Here is a 20,666-nt window from a genome sequence, read left to right as displayed (position 1 = left end):
AAATAGATGGAGTTTTTCACAAAACACAACAATCTTTAATGTTTCAAAAAAATTAAAAACACAGTAATGACCAGACTTTTCCTTAATGTGGCAAATAATTTTTTTAAAAACAAAGAGCCAGGGCAGCTGGGTGGCTCAGTGGATTGAGAGCCATGCCTCAAGATGGGAGGTCCTACGTTTAAATCTGATATTTCCTAGCTGTGTGACCTAGGTCAAGCCACTTGACTCTCATTGTCTAGTTCTTACTCCTCTTCTACTTTGGAACCAATACACAGTATTGATTCTAAGATGGAAGGTAAGGGTTTAAAAAACAAATAACAACAATAAAACAAAAAAATAACAGAAATAAAAAAGAGAGCCAACTTTCTCTATATAATGAAGAAATGCTAGAAGCTTTTCCAATAAGATCAGGGGTAAAACAAGGATATCCATTGTCACCACTATTTTTTTACACTATTATAGAAGTGTTAGTTATATCAATTAGAAAAGATAAAGAAATTGAACAAATGAATTTATCTCTTTATAATGGATATGAATATCTACAAGTATATCCCTAAGGATTTAATCAACTAAATAATAAATAGAAACAATAACTCCAGAAAAGGAGGATCTAGAATAAGCCTACACAAATCATCAGCCTTTCCCTATATTACAAGCAAAACTCACCAGGAAAAGATAGAAACCCCTTTCAAAATAACTACACAATGTATACAATTTTTGAGAACCCACCTACCAAAATATGCACAGGAGCTATAGGAATATATCTAGAAAACGTAATTTATAGAAATAAAGGCAAATATTCAAAATATAATTAACTATTCATAGTTGTACTATGATAATATAAGAATAGAACTTCCTGAATTAATTTACTTATTCACTGCCATACCAATCAAACTAAGGAAGAATTAATAAAATAAGGGAAAAAATTAAAAATTTGTTAAGAGAAACAAAATGTCAAGAATTTTAAAGAAGACAGGAACAAGTGAAAAGGGGGCCTACTGGATCTCAAACTATATGACAAAAGTTATTATTAAAAATATCTAATAATAAGTAAATAGAAACATAAAGTTAATTATGTATACTAAATCCAGCAGCATTTTTTTATGTTGTCAAAGAATTGGAAATTGAAAGGAAGCCCAACAATGGGGTACGGCTGAGCAAGTTGTGATACAGGACTGTGATGGAATACTATTGTGCTGTAAGAAATGATGAGAAAGACCCTTTCAGAAAAACCTGGAAAGACTTACATGAACTGTTTCAAAGTGAAATAAGCAAAATCAAGAAAATGTAGCACTGTACACAGTGATAGCAATATTGTATGATGATCAGCTGTGAATAATTTAGCTATTCTGAGTAGTACCAAATGACTCATAATAAAAGCTACTATCTCCAGAGAAAGAATTGACCACAGCATACTTTTTTTTTTCAGGGTTTTCTTTTCCCTAGGTCTGTTTTCTTTCACATCATAACTTATTCGGAAATTTTTTGCATGACTGCAAATGTTTAATCTATATCAAATTACTTGCCTTTTCAAAGAAAGAAACAAGTAAAATAATCTTTCAAGAGATAGAAAGCATCCTTTGTCATTAGTCTTCTAGATGATAATTGCATTGCTTTCTACCTTTTGAAAGAGAAATGAGAAATGATGAAGTAGAGGTATGTAATAAAACATGTATTTTCATAAATGGCCAATGTATAAATCATTTTGCTTATTGTTTCTCCTTCTCTCTCTCTCTCTCTCTCTCTCTCTCTCTCTCTCTCTCTCTCTCTCTCTCTCTCCTTCCTCCCCCGCCCCCATTTTATTCTTCCTTTTTTGGTTTCAAAGGAGGACTTTTCATTTAGAAAGGGGTGAGTTTTTTGATGATTGAGGAGCTAGTAATAATGATAGCAAAGGGGGAAAAAAGAAAGGAGTGTCAACAAAATACTTTAAATGTGACAAACTATGTCTAATAGAAACTTGCAGTTGTATATACTATCCACTTTCTGTTTTTCTTTATAGATGGAAATGTTCATATCTGTTGATTTTTTTCTCAAGTTCAGAATAACAAAAAATTAAAATCTTAAAAAAGTCCAACTCAAAACTTTTTAAAAAATCATTTTATTTTGTAATAACAACAATATGGTGTATTTAAATGTAAATGTTATTTTGAAATCACATGGAAAGTATTTGTGAAATATACTTAATTTTACTTTTAAATATAACATTTTCCCATGTTTTAATTTTTTAGATGGCTGTAGCAGAAAAATTTCAGTATGCTTCAATATTTAAAGGAAATAGTCTTTTAAAAATAAAGTTTTAAGCAAATTATCCTTGATTTAAAAAACTATTTATGTAAACACTGCGTATAACTAGACATAATTATGTTTTCTAAGTAGAACTTGAATTATATCTTTGAAAAATTAGGTGAACATTTCAGGCAGATGATTGGAGGCCCACTATGGCATTAGAAAACAACAGTCTTGATAAGATTATAAACCAATGAGTGGGAAACCAGCCACATCTTCCAACTTGGAAGAATAATTTTGCTTTTGTTTTTGAAACAACCCTGTGATTCCTCTAGTATCAGGAACTTCCAAAGAAGAAACTCCCTCTACCAATATAGATTAGTATTTTTTCTTCAGTCTTACTAAATTGTAACTTGTCTTAAGTCAAATAGTTAATATGTATCATAGACAGAATTTGAATCCAGATCTTTCTCACTCTGAAGCTAATTCCATATCCACTATAGTTGGTTGTATTATTCCCAATACTTGTTTGAACTCTCTGAGGGCCACTTAATCTCAAAGACTCAGTGGGTAGCAAATATGTTTCTACTACTTTGATCCCCCATTTTAACAACATAATCTTGAGAGAGATTTTAGATTTCTCAGATTCATGTTCTACTTTTCCAAACTAAGCCCATATCCCCAGTGTGCTGCCTGTGATCACCAGGGTCAGCCCCCAAACTCAGCAAAGAGAAACAGTGAATTTTGGACTATCGTACTAGTCGGAGAGTCTTCATTAGAGCTGAAATTGTTTCCAACTCTGTAGTTTTCCATTTCTCATAGAGAGTTAGTTGTGGCATGTCAAGCTTCAGCAGTTTCTTTCTTTTAAAAAAAAGTTATCTGAACTCAAAAAACATCTGAAGGAATTTCCTCCCCTACTTCCCCTAATCCAAGCAGCAGCATAGATTTTGCTGAGATTGAAAACAAAATGTAGCATTCGTGACATGCTTAGAAAAGAGCACATTCAAACTTGAAGGCTTAGTGAAAAACAAGGAATTGCTACTTAAGACAGAGCTTAAACCAGGAGGCATCCCAAAGCTGTTCTGATTTTAAAAAATCAAAACTTCCTCAAACTTTTCCAGAAAGAAAAGGAACCAGGAAATCGCTCTAGAATATATATGTGGAGTGATATGTGTATAATCCAGTGGAATTGCTTGTCAGCTCTAGGAGTGGGGAGAGAAAAGGGGAGGGAGAGAACATGAATCAGATATCCTTGGAAAAATACTTAAAATAAATAAATTTAGAATATATATGTGGTTAAGAAGAGAAGCTGGTTCTTTTTGTAAAAAAGACTGGGACAGCTAGGTGGCTTAGGGGATAGAGAGCCAGACCTGGGGATAGGAGGTCCTGGGTACAAATCTGGCCTCAGATACTTCCTAGTTGTGTGACCCTAGGCAAGTCACTTAACTCCAATTGCCTAGCCCTTATTGCTCTTCTGCTTTAAAACCAATACATAGTATCAAATCTTAAACAGGAGGTAAGAGTTAAAAGAAAAATTAGTGCTAAATTACCCCCAGAAGCGAAAGAAGCTGGGAGAAGGACCAAATCAAAACTGTAACAAATTCTAATTACTTTGTCCCTTCCCTGGGAGGGATCAGCAACTTTTACAGTTAATAACAATTCTGTCTCCTTAGACTCCTTCACTCAGTGAAATATTTGTACTAGATCCTTGATTTCAGAAACAAACAAGACTTTCTTTTAGCTTTAGCCAAAACTGCTTCTGTGGCCCTCTTCGAGTCTCACTGACTCGAGACAGAAAGTTTTTAGAGCTTTCACCATGGGGCTTCACCATTTTCTTTTATCCATAGAGTGAAACACTCTAAAAAACAACACCCCCTCACACATGACTAAGCAAGGGAAAAGAGCTCTAAATGTGACTTGAGAGATCAGCCAATTTCAGATGGAACCTCCCAGAGACATATTTGAAAACAACCTGAAATTTTCACAAGGTCCTTTCACACTAACAAGAATGGTGTTTTTGCTTTTGTTTTCCCATTCATTTTTTTTTAAACCCTCACCTTCCCTCTTGCAATTAATATTGTGTATTGGCTCCAAGGCAGAAGAGTGATGAGGGCTAGGCAATGGGGGTCAAGTGACTGGCCAAGGTCACACAGCTGGGAAGTGTCTGAGGTCAGATTTGAAACTAGGACCTCCTGTCTCTAGATCTGGCTCTCAATCCATTGAGCTACTGCTGCCCCTTTGTTTTCACATTCAAATAAAATGCTGGTGCAAAGAATAGACACTTTTTTAGGGTTCTAGCCTCTGCCAAACCTGAACAGCCTGAGTAGGGAAAGATACAAAGTGAGACAAGGTGTCCTAATAAAGTACTCAGATATCAGTTGCCCCAAAGGAAAAAGATCCTGCAACAATGAAACAGAGTAGGAATGCTCTCAGATATCATTTTGATTTTCCCTTTGTTTAATCCTAATTTTCCCAAGGGAATACACTACAGTTAAAATTGTCAAGAATGACATGGTAAGGAATCTACTTGAGACAATGTCAAAAGATTCATGGCTTTAATGGTCAAATATTATATTTTCTCTTGGCCCCACTTCCCCCCTTCTTGTCTCTCTCTCATCCACACATACGGAGAAAGTGTCTCCAATGTTGATCCAACCATTGTGGAGAACAATTTGGAACCATACCCAAAGGACTATAAAACTGTACATACCCTTTAATCCCATAATACCGCTGCTAGGTCTGTATCTCAAAGATATAATAAAAAAGGGGAAAGGGTTTACTTGTACAAAAATATTTATAGCTGCTCTTTTTGTGATGTCAAAGAATTGGAAATTGAGGGGATGTCTATCAATTGGGAAATGACTGAACAAATTATGGTACATGTTGGTGATGGAATGCTATTATGCTATAAGAAATGATAAGCAAAATGATTTCAGAAAAAAAGCTGGCAAGATCTGCAGAAACTGGTGCAGAACAAAATAAGCAGAACTGGGAGAACGTTGTCCACAATAACAGCAATATTGGATGATGATTATCTGTGAAAACTTGGCTACTCTCAGCAATGCAATGCTCTGGGATAAACCTGAAAGACATGATGGGAGAATGCTATCCACTTCCAGAGAAGGAACTGTTGGAGTCATCTTTCACATCAGTATATTTTTAGTTTTATTTTGGGTTTTGATTATGTATGAGTGTGCTCTAACAACAATGACCAAAATAGAAGTGTGTTTTGCATGACAACAAAAAAGGGGGAAAAAATTCTCCAGTGTTTAAATGAGAATGTTTAAAATCTCACAGCAGCACAATTCTGAGTCTTTAAAGAGTAATTGCTTTGAAACATCAGAGGGCAGTCAAAGAGATAAACTGATACCGTAACCCAAGAGCCTCTGCAGTGCTAATTCCTGAGAGCACATTTTATTAGTGAAGGGAATGGAATTACCATTTATCTTAGATTTCCAGTGTCAGGAAGCACAAGAGCCATACAGAAGGAAAAATCCCCAACAATTCTATTCTATTAAATAAATAAGCAAATTTGTACTATAAAAAAGTTATATTGCCTACATTGAACCTGTTCTAATATATGTGAATATGAATACATATGTATCTATACATACATACACATAACACAAAAGGTATGTGTATGTGTTAATATACATATTTATTATTTTTTTTAAAAACCCTTACAAAGTATCACTTCCAAGACAGAAGAGTGGTAAGGGCTAGGCAACTGAGGTTAAGTGAATTACCCAGGGTCAAACAGCTAGGAAGTGATTGAGGCCAGATTTCAAACGAGGTTGTCCTAACTCTGGGGCTGGTTCTCTATCCACTGTGCCATCTACTGTCCCCATATTTATACTTTTTTTTTAAACCCTTACCTTACATCTTAGAATCAATACTGGGTATTGATTCTAAGGCAGAAGAGTGGTAAGGGCTAGGCAATGGGGGTTAAGTGACTTGCCCTGGGTCACACAGCTAGGAAGTATCTGAGGTCAGATTTGAACCCAGGACCTCCTGCTCTAGGCCTGGCTCTCAATCCACTGAGCCACCCAGCTGCCCCCCACATATTTATTCTTAAATTCCATAAATCAATCCCATTTCTTTCAGCTTCAATTTGACTATAGACACCAATACCATATCTCCCATAAAGAAGAATCAGAAAATGAGTAGTATTATACTTTGGAATTCAGTTACCACAATACTGATACCCTTTCTAGGCTCACACTAATAGAAATGGGCACTGTGTGTTCTGTGGAGATTACCAACCTTGATAAATAGGAGAGTTTGGGAGAAATATGTCACTGTAATTGGCTATGTTACCTTCTGACAGCATGCCTAGTGCCTCATCAGAATTATGCCCATTCACCACTACTGTCTTCTTGGGCGCATAGCTTTCATAGTTGAGGGAGGAGGCAACTTGTGAGGTGTAGGCATGTTCCACAGTGGAGGTCGACATAGATTCCCATTGTATCTCTTTCTTGTGACAGTTCAAGTCCAAGTGACATCCAGTCCAGCCATAAAAAGCCAAGGAGAAAAGAAAGCCTTGCAGTGGATTAAGTATTCCCTATGAGAAATAAGAATAGAAGATAGCCAATCAATGACATAATGCAAGCAAGCCCTGAAAAGATAAACATGGGTTGGTTCAAACCAAGCCGTCAACAAACATTTATAAAAATACTTACTTTGTGCCAAGGACTGTGCTAAATCTCTGCCACTACAAAGACAAAAATGAAATAATCTCCACATTCAAGAAGCTTACATTCTTGATGGATTTCTATAAGAACTGGAAAGCTCTACATGAACTGATACAGAGTGAAATAAGTAAAGCCAGGAGAATATTATACATAGTAATTGAAACACTGTGGAACAATTAAATGTAATGGACTTCTCTACTAGCAGCAATGCAATGCTCCAGGACAATTCTGAGGGATTTATGAGAAAGAACGCTATCCACATCTAGAGAAAGAACTGTGGGAGTAAAAATCCAGAAGAAAACATGATTTATCACTTGTATATATGGGTATGTGATGTGAGGTTTTGGTTTTAAAAGATTACTCTATTACAAAAATGAATAAAATGGAAATAGGTTTTGAGTGGTAATATATGTACAATCCAGGGGAATTGCTTGTCAGCTCCGGGAGCAGGGAGGGAAGGGAGGTTGGAGACAACATGAATCATGTAACCCTGGAAAAAAACATTTTAAATTCAATTAAAAATTAAATAATAATTAAAAAAAGAAGCTTACATTCTATTGAGGTTATATAAATAAGAATATAGAAAACAGGGACCAGATTTGTGATTTCATCAGTACAAGGAAGCCTCGGATGAGGAAATTCTTATATTGCAGGTCTCTGCAAGTTAGTTTTAAAGAGTTGCTTAGAGCACTGAGAATAGAGATGTGCCAGTAAATGTTTGATAATCAATTATCTAGGGGGGAAAATGTACTTGGGATACACTTCTAAGTTTAATCTACATCATTAATGTTTTCTTTATAACTTTCTTAAGTCAAGATGATCAACAAAACAACATATCAAGTTATGATTTGTAGTTGCAGATTTCTGAAATTTAAATGCTCTCACAAGTCCATTCAAGATGGCTCCAGCACTCTGACTAGGAAGTAATAAGACTTGCACAGGGTCACACAATCAGTATATGTGAGAGGTAGAATATAAAACCAGGTCCTTCCTGGCTCCAAGGCCAGATCTCTATGATATTATTAGCTTCTTTTTCTCAATGATCACTGACTTCAACTCTGAAGATTCCAACTACTTCTCATTGGCCAAAATGTCACCCTGGGAGGCCTCCACTGCTTTTCCTCATTGGTGATTCTCTCTCCTGCACATACCTTTTTGGAAAGGTCCTCATCCATGCTTCATCTAATTCTCAACTCTCTCTCTCTCTCTCTCTCTCTCTCTCTCTCTCAACTCCACCTTCCTCTCCCTTACCTGCAGCACTGCTACTCCTTGCCTATAGCACTGGTACCCTTCTTTCCTTACTCCCCCTTAAACATAGTTGTGTGCTGTCTTCTCCAATTAGAAAGTAAGTAAGCTCTCTGAAGGCAGGGACTGACTTACTTGTTTGTCTTTGTATCCCCAGAACTTAGTACAGTGCCTAATCCATGGTAAGCACCCAGTAAGTTTTCTATATGGATACCTAAAAATATATAATCTAGAAATTTGCCAGAAATAAGATCACAACATTATGGATATCAGCATTGCCTCAGAGGTAATTAAATATAATCCCCTTGTTTTGCTTTTTTTTTAAACAAATCTCCTATATGTTTAGCTTGCTTTTCTTCATATCCACATAATAATTCCAGTCCACTAGTGTCCCAGCCCCTCCCTGCCCTCCCTGCATCACAAAAGCTATCCTCAAGGTAGTCAATATGAATATATAAATTAAGTCTTTCATATTTTACCTTTCTGTTCACTTTCTGGAAATAACATTCAGTTTGTTCTTCCAGGATTAATTCTGTGACTGTGTACATTATTTTCCTGGTTCCATTCATTCACTATTATCTTGTATAGTTCTTTCCAAGTTTAAAAAAAATCAATCTGTTCATCTTTTCTTATGGTATAACAACATTCCATCACAATCACATACCTCTATTTGTTCAGTTATTCCCCAGTTGACAGGCATTCCCTTGGTTTCCAATTCTTTGCCATCACAAAAATAAATATTTTGGAACATATGGGTTCTTTCCCTCTTTTCCTGATCTCACTGGGAAACAGACCCAGCAGTAGTATTGCTGAGTCTAAGGGTACACCCAGTTTTGTAACTCTGGGTATATTCCAAATTGCTCTCCAAAATGGTTGAATCAGTTCACAGCTCCAACAACACAGCTTTAGTGTCCCCATTTTCCACATCTCCCTTGTTTTACAAGTGAGGAAATTAACACTCAAAGGGGTAAATGACTTGCTTATGATTACACAGGCAACCAATCATTAATTAGATCATAGATTTAGACCTGAAAAGGGCCTTTGAAATCATCTAATCCAATTACCTCATTTTACAGATGATGAAAATAAGGTCCAGAGAAATAAAGGAGTTGCCCAAGGTCATCAAAACAGAAAGTAGCAGAATAGGAACTAGAACCCAGTTTCTTGACCAGAAATATAGCATTCATTTTACTGCCCTGGGCTGACACCCAATATTATTTCAGTACATTGGAATATAGTTCAACTGGACTCAGTCACTAGAACTCAAAAGGTTCTCAAGAAGCTTTCTTACAATCTCCTCACTTATTTGGGATTTCTACTCTTGGTTAATAATGTTTGTTTTATCTTCCCCAATCTAAAGAAAAGAAAAACAAAATAAGTTGGAAAATTTAGCTTTCTTACCTTTTTCTGTTATCTTGCTCCCCATCTCACCTCTAAGCAGTGATCTTAGCCATTCTTTGATCCTTCTTGTACTCTTGATTTAGGGATAGGGATAAAGATTGGGGTACTGGGACTAGACTTGATTTCACTGATAAAGGAATTCCCAAGGGAGAAAACTACCTCTAACAATGTGGCACCTTTTCTGTAACATATAGTCTGTAGAGTTGACTAGATCTCTAAGAAGGTGACTTACCCAGGACTACACATTTAGTATATATCAAAGGTAAAAAAATCTCTAAAAAGTCTCAAGACATCTTTTTTGTTGTTTTAATTATTCATTGCCATCCTCAGTTCATTCTAGAATTTGATGTTCCTGATATAATTATATGTATGTATATATATATATATCCTGATATAATGATTTTTAAAACGTTTGTCCTTATTTAATTGTTCTTACTTCTATTTTGTGTATATATGTGAAATCTTAGTCAACAAGCATTTTGTGCAGCTTAATCAGTTCCTATGCAATTTTTCTTTTTCTTCTTTATCAGAATCATTTTTCCTGGTAGCTTCAGAATTTTATTATTGAAATCTTATCCTACCTTCTGACTGACTGTTCCAGGAGAATGGTGATTTGCTCCCAAAGTTTCTATTATTTCTACACTAGGAATCAGTTCTTCCTTGTTGGTAAGAACTAGATTCATAATAGCAGTTTCTTTGTTGTTTTCTTCAATTTTTGAAGGATGAAACTACCACTAGGGTAAGTCACAAATTGTTCAGCTTTTCTGCTTTTTAATAGAGAGAACACATGAATGAATACTTTTAGATCACTGAAGTATCTCCCCTTATATTATGCCAGTTCTATTTCCTAGATTTTTTACAATATTCCTACTCTTGTCCAAGTAGTCTTTCATACTCTTGAAAGAGTATATAGCTTTCATACTCACAATAAAAATATAGCTTCTGGGGGCAGCTAGGTGGCTCAGTGGTTTGAGAGCCAGGCCTAGAAATAGAAGGTCTTGGGTTCAAATGTAGCCTCAGATTTGATCTCAAGTTTCATAAAGAAATCTCAAATCTAAGATGGAAGGTAGGGGTTTTAAATATATATTTATATTTTTGTATTATATATATGCATGTATATATATATTTACATATATATATAGAGAGAGAGAGAGAGAGAAAGAGAGAGAGAGAGAGAGAGAGAGAGAGAGATTCTGTTTCATTCTCTGTAAATCCTTATTCAAGTCATTATGTTCATAAGCATTAAAAAAAAAAACTTCTTATCTTCTTTCTTGGAATCAGTACTATGTATTGGTTCCAAGGCAGAAGAGTGGTTAAGGGCTAGGCAATGGGGGTTAAGTGTGGTGTTCAAATCTGAGGCCAGATTTGAACGCCACACCTCCCATCTCCAGGCCTGGCTATCTATCCACTGAGCCATCTAGCCACCCTAATATACATGTATTAAGTACTTACTATATGTCAGACATTGTGTGAAATGTTAGGAATAAGAACACAAGTGAAAACAGATTCTGTTCTCAAGAAATTCACATTCTAAAGGAGAAGGCAACATGTAAACAATTATGTACCAACAAGATTTATCTAGGATAAATTAGAGATGATTCCCAGAAGGAAGGCACTGATATTAGAGGGGATTCAAAGACATTTCCTGCAGAAATTGGGATTTTAGATGAAGTCAAGAGGTAGAGGTGAGAAGGGATAACATTCCAGGCATCGGGGACTGCCAATATGGAGATTAACTTTGGGCACAGAGGGGTATGACTTGATACTGGCACAAATATAAACATAGCACACACTCTCTAAGGTCATTTGAAATTTTTCCTTGCCCTATATATTTGTTAAAAGAAAGATCCTCAGTACTTTGTCTTTTCAGTAGCACTCTTGTTTAATTCTTGTGGCTAAGTGCTTTATCAAACTGTCTGTTTTCCATAACTGTTCATCATGAGGTCAGCTCAGTCACTGGAGCTTCTGAGAGAAGTTTAATTTATTTAGGTCAAACTTCCTGCCTTTCTGACAATAAGATTGTGTAATCTGCTTTAATCAGCACATTCCTGTCATAACCCAAAGCAGAATAAAGCAAACAGAAATATAGGCACAAGAAGAAATAAAATTATTGCATCTAAATATATCTGGCTACCTTGCTACTTCTCTTTGATCTTCAGATATTTGTCTACATTTTCCTGACCATTTGGTTCTCTCTATCAACTAGAAGATGAGACATAATTTATTCAACAGATAGGAGAAAACACAAGACATAAATGCAGTCTGGTGTGAGAAAGATGAAACTAAAGTTTGGGTGAATGACTGGAGCAGGATATATACATAATTGGGAGTAGTCTACAAAGAGATGATCACTGAATACATCAGAGAAGGTGAGAGCTAGAAGAAAGAGACTATATATAGAACAGGAAAATGGACTAGAACAAAACCCAAGTGGTACATTTTTGTAGCAGGAAGAAGATAAACCTTAAAAGAAAGTTAAGGAGTGCTAAGTCAAATAGGAAGAACCCAACAAAAAGCAGATTTATAGCATCTCAGAACTTGGAATAGACACTGGAGATTATTTGGTTCACACTTATAGCTTAACTGAATTAGAGGCATCTGTGACTCAGAGATTAGGAGCACTGGACCTGGAATCAGAAAAACCTGAATTCAAATCCAACTGCAGACACTTCCTAGCTGCATGACTTTGACTAGTCACTCAACCTCAGATTACCTGATAAAAGAATCTATTGGCGAAGAATATGACAAACCATTTTAGTATCCGTTGCATAGAAAACTACATGTATACCTATGGTCCATGGAATCACAAAGAGTCAGAAACCCTTGAACAACAACAGCAACAACAAAAAAAAAACAATGTAAATCCCACTTACAATATCCCTTTGATGTAGTCACCTCACTTGAAGATCTCTAGTGAGGGTGCCTGGCCATGACTGAACAAAAACATTAGCTATGCCTCTGCAAGTTTTAAGTAGCTGAGCCCTAGAAACAACTTGGAATTTTACTATTTAAATCAGTAGTGGCAGGAGCCAGTAGTTGGGGAAGAAACCAATTTTTCAAGTCTTTGCAGGGATGGGAGAAGAAGGGAATTTCTTCTCTTCCCCCTCCCATAAACTACAGTGTCTAGGAATGGAATTACTTGCCAGCATTTGGAGTGTCCATTCAAGATAGTCTAGTGAATATAGTTAGGGGTTCAGATACACATAGTTTAGACAGATACAGAGAGCCAGCCAACTGGGCCGATACCAAAAGTAGCTTTGAGGCATGTAGGTTTGACTATGGATTTAAGAGAGAACTATCCATGGCAATGGAGAGTTTAGCTTTGGAAAAGAAAGGAAGACTTTAAGGTTCTGAAGATCTAGAGTTGAGACTTGCCTGGACCATATGTATTTCCTATATGTTTCCCACTATTATTGTACTCTGTGTATTTGTGGAAGAGTTCACCTAAGATTTATGTTGCGAATGTTTTGTAGGTAATGTATTTATTATTCAGTCTTGGTAGCTAGCTCTTGACCACTACGAAAAGCCAACTGTCTATTGGCTGATCATTAATGGAAAGTCCCTCAATGAGTTCTGATAACTTTTAAGAATAAGTACCTGTAGGATACCCTACTTAAACTTTTGAAAAGCAGCAACCCTCTGGAGCACCCAACCTACCCATATGAGGCCAAATTAAGGGGACTAGCTTAGAGGAAGTACTATCTGTTTAAAAAAGGAAAGCTGGAAAGGCATCTTTGGAGTCACCAAACCACTCCAATTTGTAGAAGTGCAATGTTATTATCTCAACCAAATGAGATAATATTTGTAAGGCACTTAGCACAGTGCTTGTCATATAATTAGCAATACTTTCTCTCTCTCTGTATATATATAAAATATATACTATATAACATATATGTTACATATTATATTACATTAAAATATATACACTATGTAATGTTACATATTATATTACATTAAATATATATTACTGTATATATTCTTATTCCCTGTCCTCCAAATCTGTATTCTGACTGAGGCATCCCACTCTCTTCTTCCCAAAGCTCCACAGAATAGCTTTTACTTTCTCTTTTGGACACATGTCTTATTTTGGGGTTTGCTCTAAGGGAAAAGGTTACAGAATAATCATTCACTTGGAAAAGAATTTGCCACTAACAGAAGGACTGGCAATTGGTAGAAGAAACTGATCAAGTCTCTCCCTGTTCATTTTTTAATTTCTTGAACTCAGGGAGAGCTAATTTAAACTGCTGTAATAAGGGGTCCTAATTTGAATGCAAAAAAATTCCAATAGAATATTCATTACTGTAAACTGTTGTGATTATCTAATGGATTCTGATAAAGAAACTAGTTAAATAAAATCTTTTAGGAATAGAAATCCTTTTTTTTTTTTTTTTTTTTTTTTTTTTTTTGCTTCTTTCAGTTTTCCACACAGAAAGTCAACAGAACAAAGCAGATGACAAGGACAGTTAAGTTCTAAATCGCGGTGTCCCTGCATCAATAATGTTGAATTGTTTTGAAATTATTGTAAAAATATGAATCACACATATTTGAATAAGGCATAAATATTTAAGAAAAGGGCAATTCCTCCAATACCCAGATACGAATTTAAAGAATAATGTGCAAGTCATTTCTGAGTAAGTTAAGTTTCCTCCTCTATAAAATAAAGGGATTGAACATGATGATCTCTAGGGTTACTTCAAGCTCTAACTCCTTTGATCTGTTGCTATGGTGCATTCCCTGCCCTTTAAAAGTGCAAGAAAGATGAAAATCTGGTTGACCTACCATAGTAAACCATGTGATCAGGGTTGCATTTCTAACATTTTTCAAGGAGCTTCCATTGACATCTGGCTGTGTTTCAAGGTAGAACAAAAGACTTTCATTGATGATATTCGGCAACCAGCTGTCAAGGGGATAAAGGTACATAGTGCAAAAGAACAAGAAAAAAATTAGTTTTTAATGATGAGATCCTGTTATTAAAGCAAAAACAATGGTGACTAGAGTCAAAGAACTAAACATCTGTTTACTGTGGTTACTTGTAGCCAGCAGTGAAAAGAAATAATATGTTTAATGGCATTAGATCAAGAAATGTTAAGTTCTTTGATTCAGTCTAAAACAGAGAACAACAAAATCTAATGACCCTCCTTGCTCACATCTTCATATTCTGTGCTTCCTCACAATGTAAAATTGCCACATTTTATGTAAGATTAGTTAGAATTTGTCTGGAATATGTTTTTCTTTTGGGGGAGGGGGTAGAATGTGCTTTTCTTACTTCAAGGATCTGAGATTTCATTTGCAAGGAAGGAATGGACATAGGGAGGACTAGGAAGAAAAGAAGAGAAAATGAGAGAAGGTAGGAAAGGAAGGGGCAGAATTGACATTGTACAGCATTTTAAGGTCTATATTTTGTTTTTACTGTTGCATTACTTATCTTCACAATAACTCTAAGAAGTAGTTGTTAATAATTACAGTTGTTATTATAACCATTTTACAAATGAAGGACTAACTCCAAAAGGTTAAGTGACTTGATCATAGTCACACAGGAAAGGGGGAAGGGAATAAGCATTTATTAAACACACACTAAATGCTGGACACTATGATAAGTGACAGAGGCAGGATTTGAGGGGCAGCAAGGTAGCACAATGAATAGAGCAAAGGGCCTGGAATCAGGAAGGTGTGAGTTTAAATCTAGCTCCAGGTATTAGCTGTGTGATCCTGAGCAAGTCACAACCTTATTTATCTAAAAAAAAAAAAATTTGAATTTGAACCCAGATTTTTGCTAACTCCAAAGTTATATATTGTCAAAGCGATCCTCCTACACCTTAGCAAATAATCTTCATTGGGTTTCTGTGCTAAAAAAAATTATTAGCCAGTTTAATGAGCCTGGAATAAAGAACTTGCCCATATTTAGTTAGATAGTCCTCAAAAAAACAGATACACAACATGGGCTCAAATATCTAGAGCTACAAGTGACCTCAGAGACCATCCAGCCGGACCCTCTCATTTTATACCTAAAGAAATCTTAGTTCAAGAAATAACTTGGCCAAAGCTATTAAATACCAGAGTCAGGATTTGAACCTAGGTTCTGACTCTAAACCCATGCTATCATTTTCTCTCCCAAACTGTTAGTGTTCCTATACTGGGATTGTTTTTTATTTTAGTGATTCCTGCTAGAGTTTTGGCTTCTCTCATAAAGAACCCGGAATTATCTCTATTCCATCAGTAGGCATCAGAATAGGGCTTTAGGGAAAGGAGATTTTCTAGGACAGCTAGATGGCATAGGAAGTGAATGTTGGACTTGGACTTAAATCCTTCCTTCAGCCATTTATTAGCTCAGGGACCCTACAGAAGCCATTTAAATTCTCACAGACTGTTTCCTCACCTATAAAATTTATTCCACAAGTTTGTTGTGAAATGATCTTCAAAGCTTTTGTATTTTCTCCTTTCACATTATTGGTAGCTTATGGGTTACATAACCCAGATCAAAATAATATTCACTAGCTTCGTATTAGAAAATGTAACTGGTAGAGAGTTTTAGTGGACTTTGAAAAGCGAACCAATTTTCCTAAGAGTAAGAAAAGGTATGCTTCTGGTAGAGTATCTAATCAAACCTCATTATGTCAAGTAAATTATTGATACCACAGATACCTGCACTATACCTGGAAGTAAGTATCACTTAACCACAGTGAAGAGCTTTCTGAAATGAATCTGTCTCCACACTGGTTTCAATTCTATTTTAAAGGGCACCTACTTAAAACCCCGATTCCATCTGCCATTAGCTAAGCTGTGAATCATCCCACCGTGGAAAGTTACCAATGATGACTTGTCTCTGTCCTTAGATATAGAAATTCTAGCTGAAAGAAGAGTATCATTTGGTGATTCTTTCAAGCCTTCCAAAAGAGCCATAACCTGATGCTAACGCCAGCCAAGGGGTGAAACACCGGATGCAGATGGTTGGGAAGTTTGGAAACTAAATTTGGGACTCCTTGTTTCATGGGCTTTTCATATGCTCAAGTAAAACTAAATAGTTTTACAGAAGTTGGTGCATTGTGAACTCGCTTTCCTGTTCTCACTCCATTTCCTCAAAGGGCACCTCACACAAGTTTCAAAGATTTCCTTTCCAAAGATTCTTCTCTTTGAAACATCCAAGTCACAGCTGGATCAAGCAAAATGGCAAGTTGCTTTCAAATGCTCCCCTCCCTACTCTAGTGATGAAAATGTGGAAAAGAGGAGTTACCAAATAATGAACACCAGCATAATTTTGAAAAAACGAATTTGAATCACTGCTCCTAAGCGCCTTTCATTCTCTGTGTAGATGCCTTGTCTTCCTTTGAGTAAAGATGCCACTAAAAAGAAAAGAAAAGAACTACTTAAATGGTCTTGTTCATTATTAACAGAGATGGTACAATGATAGTGAAAGAAACAAAGCTAGATGTAACCCAAAGAGCTTTTCAATTATTCACATACAGAGTAGCTTGGGGGCAAGACAGAAGCCTGAGAAACTCCACCAGAATTTTAAAGCTACTTTTTCTGGAGGCTTTTTGGAATATGACAAATGATGTATATTTAATATACCCTGATCCAACATTATACCAGTAAGCCCTGAGTGAACCACAATTAAATCCATGCATGGTTGTTTTTGCTGTATTCACAATGTCAACTTTTTATAATTAAAAATGCCTGCTTCTTTAATATACTGCCTTTTCCATGATGAAAGATAAGAGACACTCGTAATACCCTGTTTGAGGGTTGGCTGCTACTACTGAAGACAGATTCTGGATATATCAATTAAGAAGCTGCTAATTGAGTCCCAAATATTCAATTCTCTTTCAAAACATCACAAAAAACCCTTCATGAGAATTCTCTAGCTTCATCATAGTGTCTAAGTCTAGGCTGAGCAGTTTCACAAGCAGACGTGCAGAAAGATTTTTTTGGTGACCAAAACATAGCAACAAATCTAGAAAGGTTTTACTTCTGATATAGATAATAAAGATAGGCAGGATAGGGTAGAGAACAGTGACTTTGCCTAATTCACGTGCCTTTTTGTTCTGGTTCTAATTAATTTGCATATCAAACCAGAGAAGAACTTGGAAATTTCTAATCTCAACTCACTCTGGGACAAAAGACTGTGATTTCAATCCAAGACACAGGTTTGAGAAGAAAAGACTGTCTTGGCCTGGGGTGACTCTGAATGATTTTTGTAAGATGAATGTAGTCTGATTATGACTAAAGAGTAGCTGTCTTATCAGGTACATGTTTTCTAATCACTGTGTCCTAGCTGACTGGAGCTGAGATGTCTGGCAGAGACCATCAAAAAGATGAATACTTCTAGGTAGCAAGGAGAATTGCCTGGTAGAGACTAGCAAAGAAACACACACACTGAGAAGCAGGCTAACACCAGAAGATATCAGCAATCCTGCAGTTTTGGAAGCATATACTCATGTACCCTGGCCACTTGTGTCCCTATGTGTGTGCCCCTATGAATTTCTACTCTTTCCATTGACTCATATCTTTTGTTGGTATGCTGGGAGCATCCTCTTCTGGGGGCAGGGGAGAAGGGAAGAGAGAAATAATCCATTGCTACTTTTCCAACTCTTCTAGTCCACTGAATAAATGTTTTTGCTTTGATTGTGTCCTCTGAATGACTAGTAAATGTAAACACATTGATGGGGACTTGTGAATTATGGTCTTCAGTAGATATAAATCATTAGAACGTCTTGAACTTGGCAGCTTATCTGAATGTTTCACATGCTACGTTGCTATGTGACAAAAGACTTCTGTGGTTTGTATTAATTTGCTAGCCTACTTTTTCTTTTTGTAGAAAAGCTTTCTCTTATTTCATTATTCTTACATATTTGGGGAACAGAGATAAAGTGTTCTGCAAAGTCCAAAGAGAACCACATATATCTTAAGTCCATTATAAAATAGCATAAAAGGTGTTAAATTTGTGGTCTCTGTTAATCACCTACCAGTGAAGCATCATTACCTTTACCTGCCATAACTGTCTTTCGGAACAGAAGAGGATTGGCCAACAAAACTAGCAGGAGTGGAACATAGGTAGTCACATAATGGGGAATTGCATGCTCCAAGCCGTTTTCACAACTGCAGGGGAAAAGGCAAAAGTTATTTTTTTTAATTTTTTAATTTTTATTTTAAACCCTTAACTTCTGTGTATTGACTTATAGGTGGAAGAGTGGTAAGGGTAGGCAATGGGGGTCAAGTGACCTGCCCAGGGTCACACAGCTGGGAAGTGTCTGAGGCCGGATTTGAACCTAGGACCTCCCGTCTCTAGGCCTGGCTCTCAATCCACTGAGCTACCCAGCTGCCCCCAAAAGTTATTTTTTTTGATGCCTGAAACTTTGATTTTACTAGTTTTGTATTAGACTATTCAATTGGCTGCCCCCCAAAACTGATGAAAGTAAATAGGAAGAATAGTAAATTTATTTTTGACTCAATAAAATGATTCTTATTTTGATTACAAGTATTAAATAAATTACAGAGACAAGAGCAGCATGTTTCTAGTTGTCACTTATTGAAGGATCTCATATATATAACCATGGAAAGGAGTAAAAGAATTTTCTTGATGATGAAACAATAAGGAAGGAAGAGACATTGGAGCATGATGAGCTTCCCTACAGGGCTCTTCAAAGAGAAGGGAAAAAAGCACAAGAATAAACAAAAGCCTTAGTTACAGTCACTCTTTCATTTTTCAAATGACTCATTCTGATCATTATGACTAGTAAGTAATAGTTATGACCAAGGAAATGTCATGAAAAAGAGAAGACATAGGACCTAGTGATCAGGTGAAGGTGACAGGTATATACATCAATAAGAAAGCCCAAAAAGGTAAGTGGTAAAGGGATTACATGCAACAAGAGAGAAGACATAAGGAAAGGAGGAAAAGAAGAAGAGCAGATTTAGTAACCAGGTCACAGCAGCCTTGTGACTTATACTCTCCACTGACCCCTTCTATCACTGGTGAGTTCTTTCTAGAACCACCTCCTCTTTGGGGACAGGTCCAAAACCATCTATCCATAATTTTCCAGACTTTGCTACTGGGTACCTATCGTGGTTCTTCATTCTTCTCAGCATGAATTTTGAAGGACCTACCCAAGAAATCAGGACTAGAAAATCAACCCGAGATATATGTATAAAGAAATATGTACAACAGATCCTCTTTTCAGTTTGTGAATGAGTGACTACGACTGCAGCCTCTATCTACCCCTTTCCCACACCCCAAGAGGAGGCTAGAGTTCCAGTATATGGGTTAGTAATCACATGCCAGGCAGGTTCAGGAAGATGAAGCATACAAGAAGAAAGTCATCCATCCCATGAGGCACAAGCTGGGTAGAATCTATCTCTGACTTATTGGCTCATGTCTTGGCAAAATTTTAGGGATTTTGACTACTGTGAGTCAAGGACATTTGTTACAATGCACTAGTACTTAATGGGGTGGGGGGGGGGCGCACTGGTATCTGAACATGGTCCTAGACCTTAGGAAACCTTCCACAGATCAATGCAAGCCCCTGAGGAAAACAGAATTTCATAAGGCCATGGGGAGGTTTTGAGACTTTTTCTAGAGCCACCTAAGAATCTATAATTTGGGTACTGAAATTTCTTCATTTGGTGACTTCCTACTTTTTCACATCCTCTTATACCATAAATATGCCATGAACTCTCTGATCCAGGTTGTGGCCTCTCAAACATGAAACCTGATCTCTGTCTTTTTCTCCATCCTAATGCCTGCAATACTGTGTTCCTTACCACTACTTTTCTGTTTCCCTAACTTTCTTTAAGACTCAGCTCAAAATCCACTTTTTATAAGAGATATTTCTTGGTTACTCATGCTGCTAATGTTTTTACTTTTCAGAGTACCTTCCATACATGTTGTCTCCCCCATTGGAATGCTAGCTTCTTAAGGACAGGTACTATTTTTACTATTTTTGCCTTTCTTTGTGTCCTCAGAACTTGGCACAGTACATGGCACATTAGAAGGGTTTAATATTTTTTAACTGACTGCCTGGGGGACAATATTAGGAGTTCCTGACAGCATGGGTGCATCACGAATATGATCATTTGAACTGTAAAGGGGCCTCCAAAAGTAGCTGC

General features: G+C 36.5%; 1 protein-coding gene across 1 annotated transcript in view; it reads right to left on the bottom strand.

The window, feature by feature from the left end:
• The window catches only part of GPR143 (G protein-coupled receptor 143), a 56,337-nt gene that overhangs the window by 10,196 nt on the left and 25,475 nt on the right, over positions 1 to 20,666 (bottom strand). The window contains exons 5-8 of the mRNA XM_044666976.1: positions 18,550 to 18,659; positions 16,795 to 16,903; positions 14,343 to 14,460; positions 6,544 to 6,787 (exon numbers count right to left, since the gene is read on the bottom strand). Coding sequence (XP_044522911.1) covers positions 6,544 to 6,787; positions 14,343 to 14,460; positions 16,795 to 16,903; positions 18,550 to 18,659 — 581 coding nt within the window. The remainder of the gene's footprint in view (positions 1 to 6,543; positions 6,788 to 14,342; positions 14,461 to 16,794; positions 16,904 to 18,549; positions 18,660 to 20,666) is intronic.

The sequence above is a fragment of the Gracilinanus agilis genome, chromosome 3 (assembly GCF_016433145.1).
Source record: "Gracilinanus agilis isolate LMUSP501 chromosome 3, AgileGrace, whole genome shotgun sequence".
NCBI classification, from domain to species: Eukaryota; Metazoa; Chordata; class Mammalia; order Didelphimorphia; family Didelphidae; genus Gracilinanus; species Gracilinanus agilis.
This window is presented reverse-complemented; position numbering and strand designations above follow the sequence as displayed.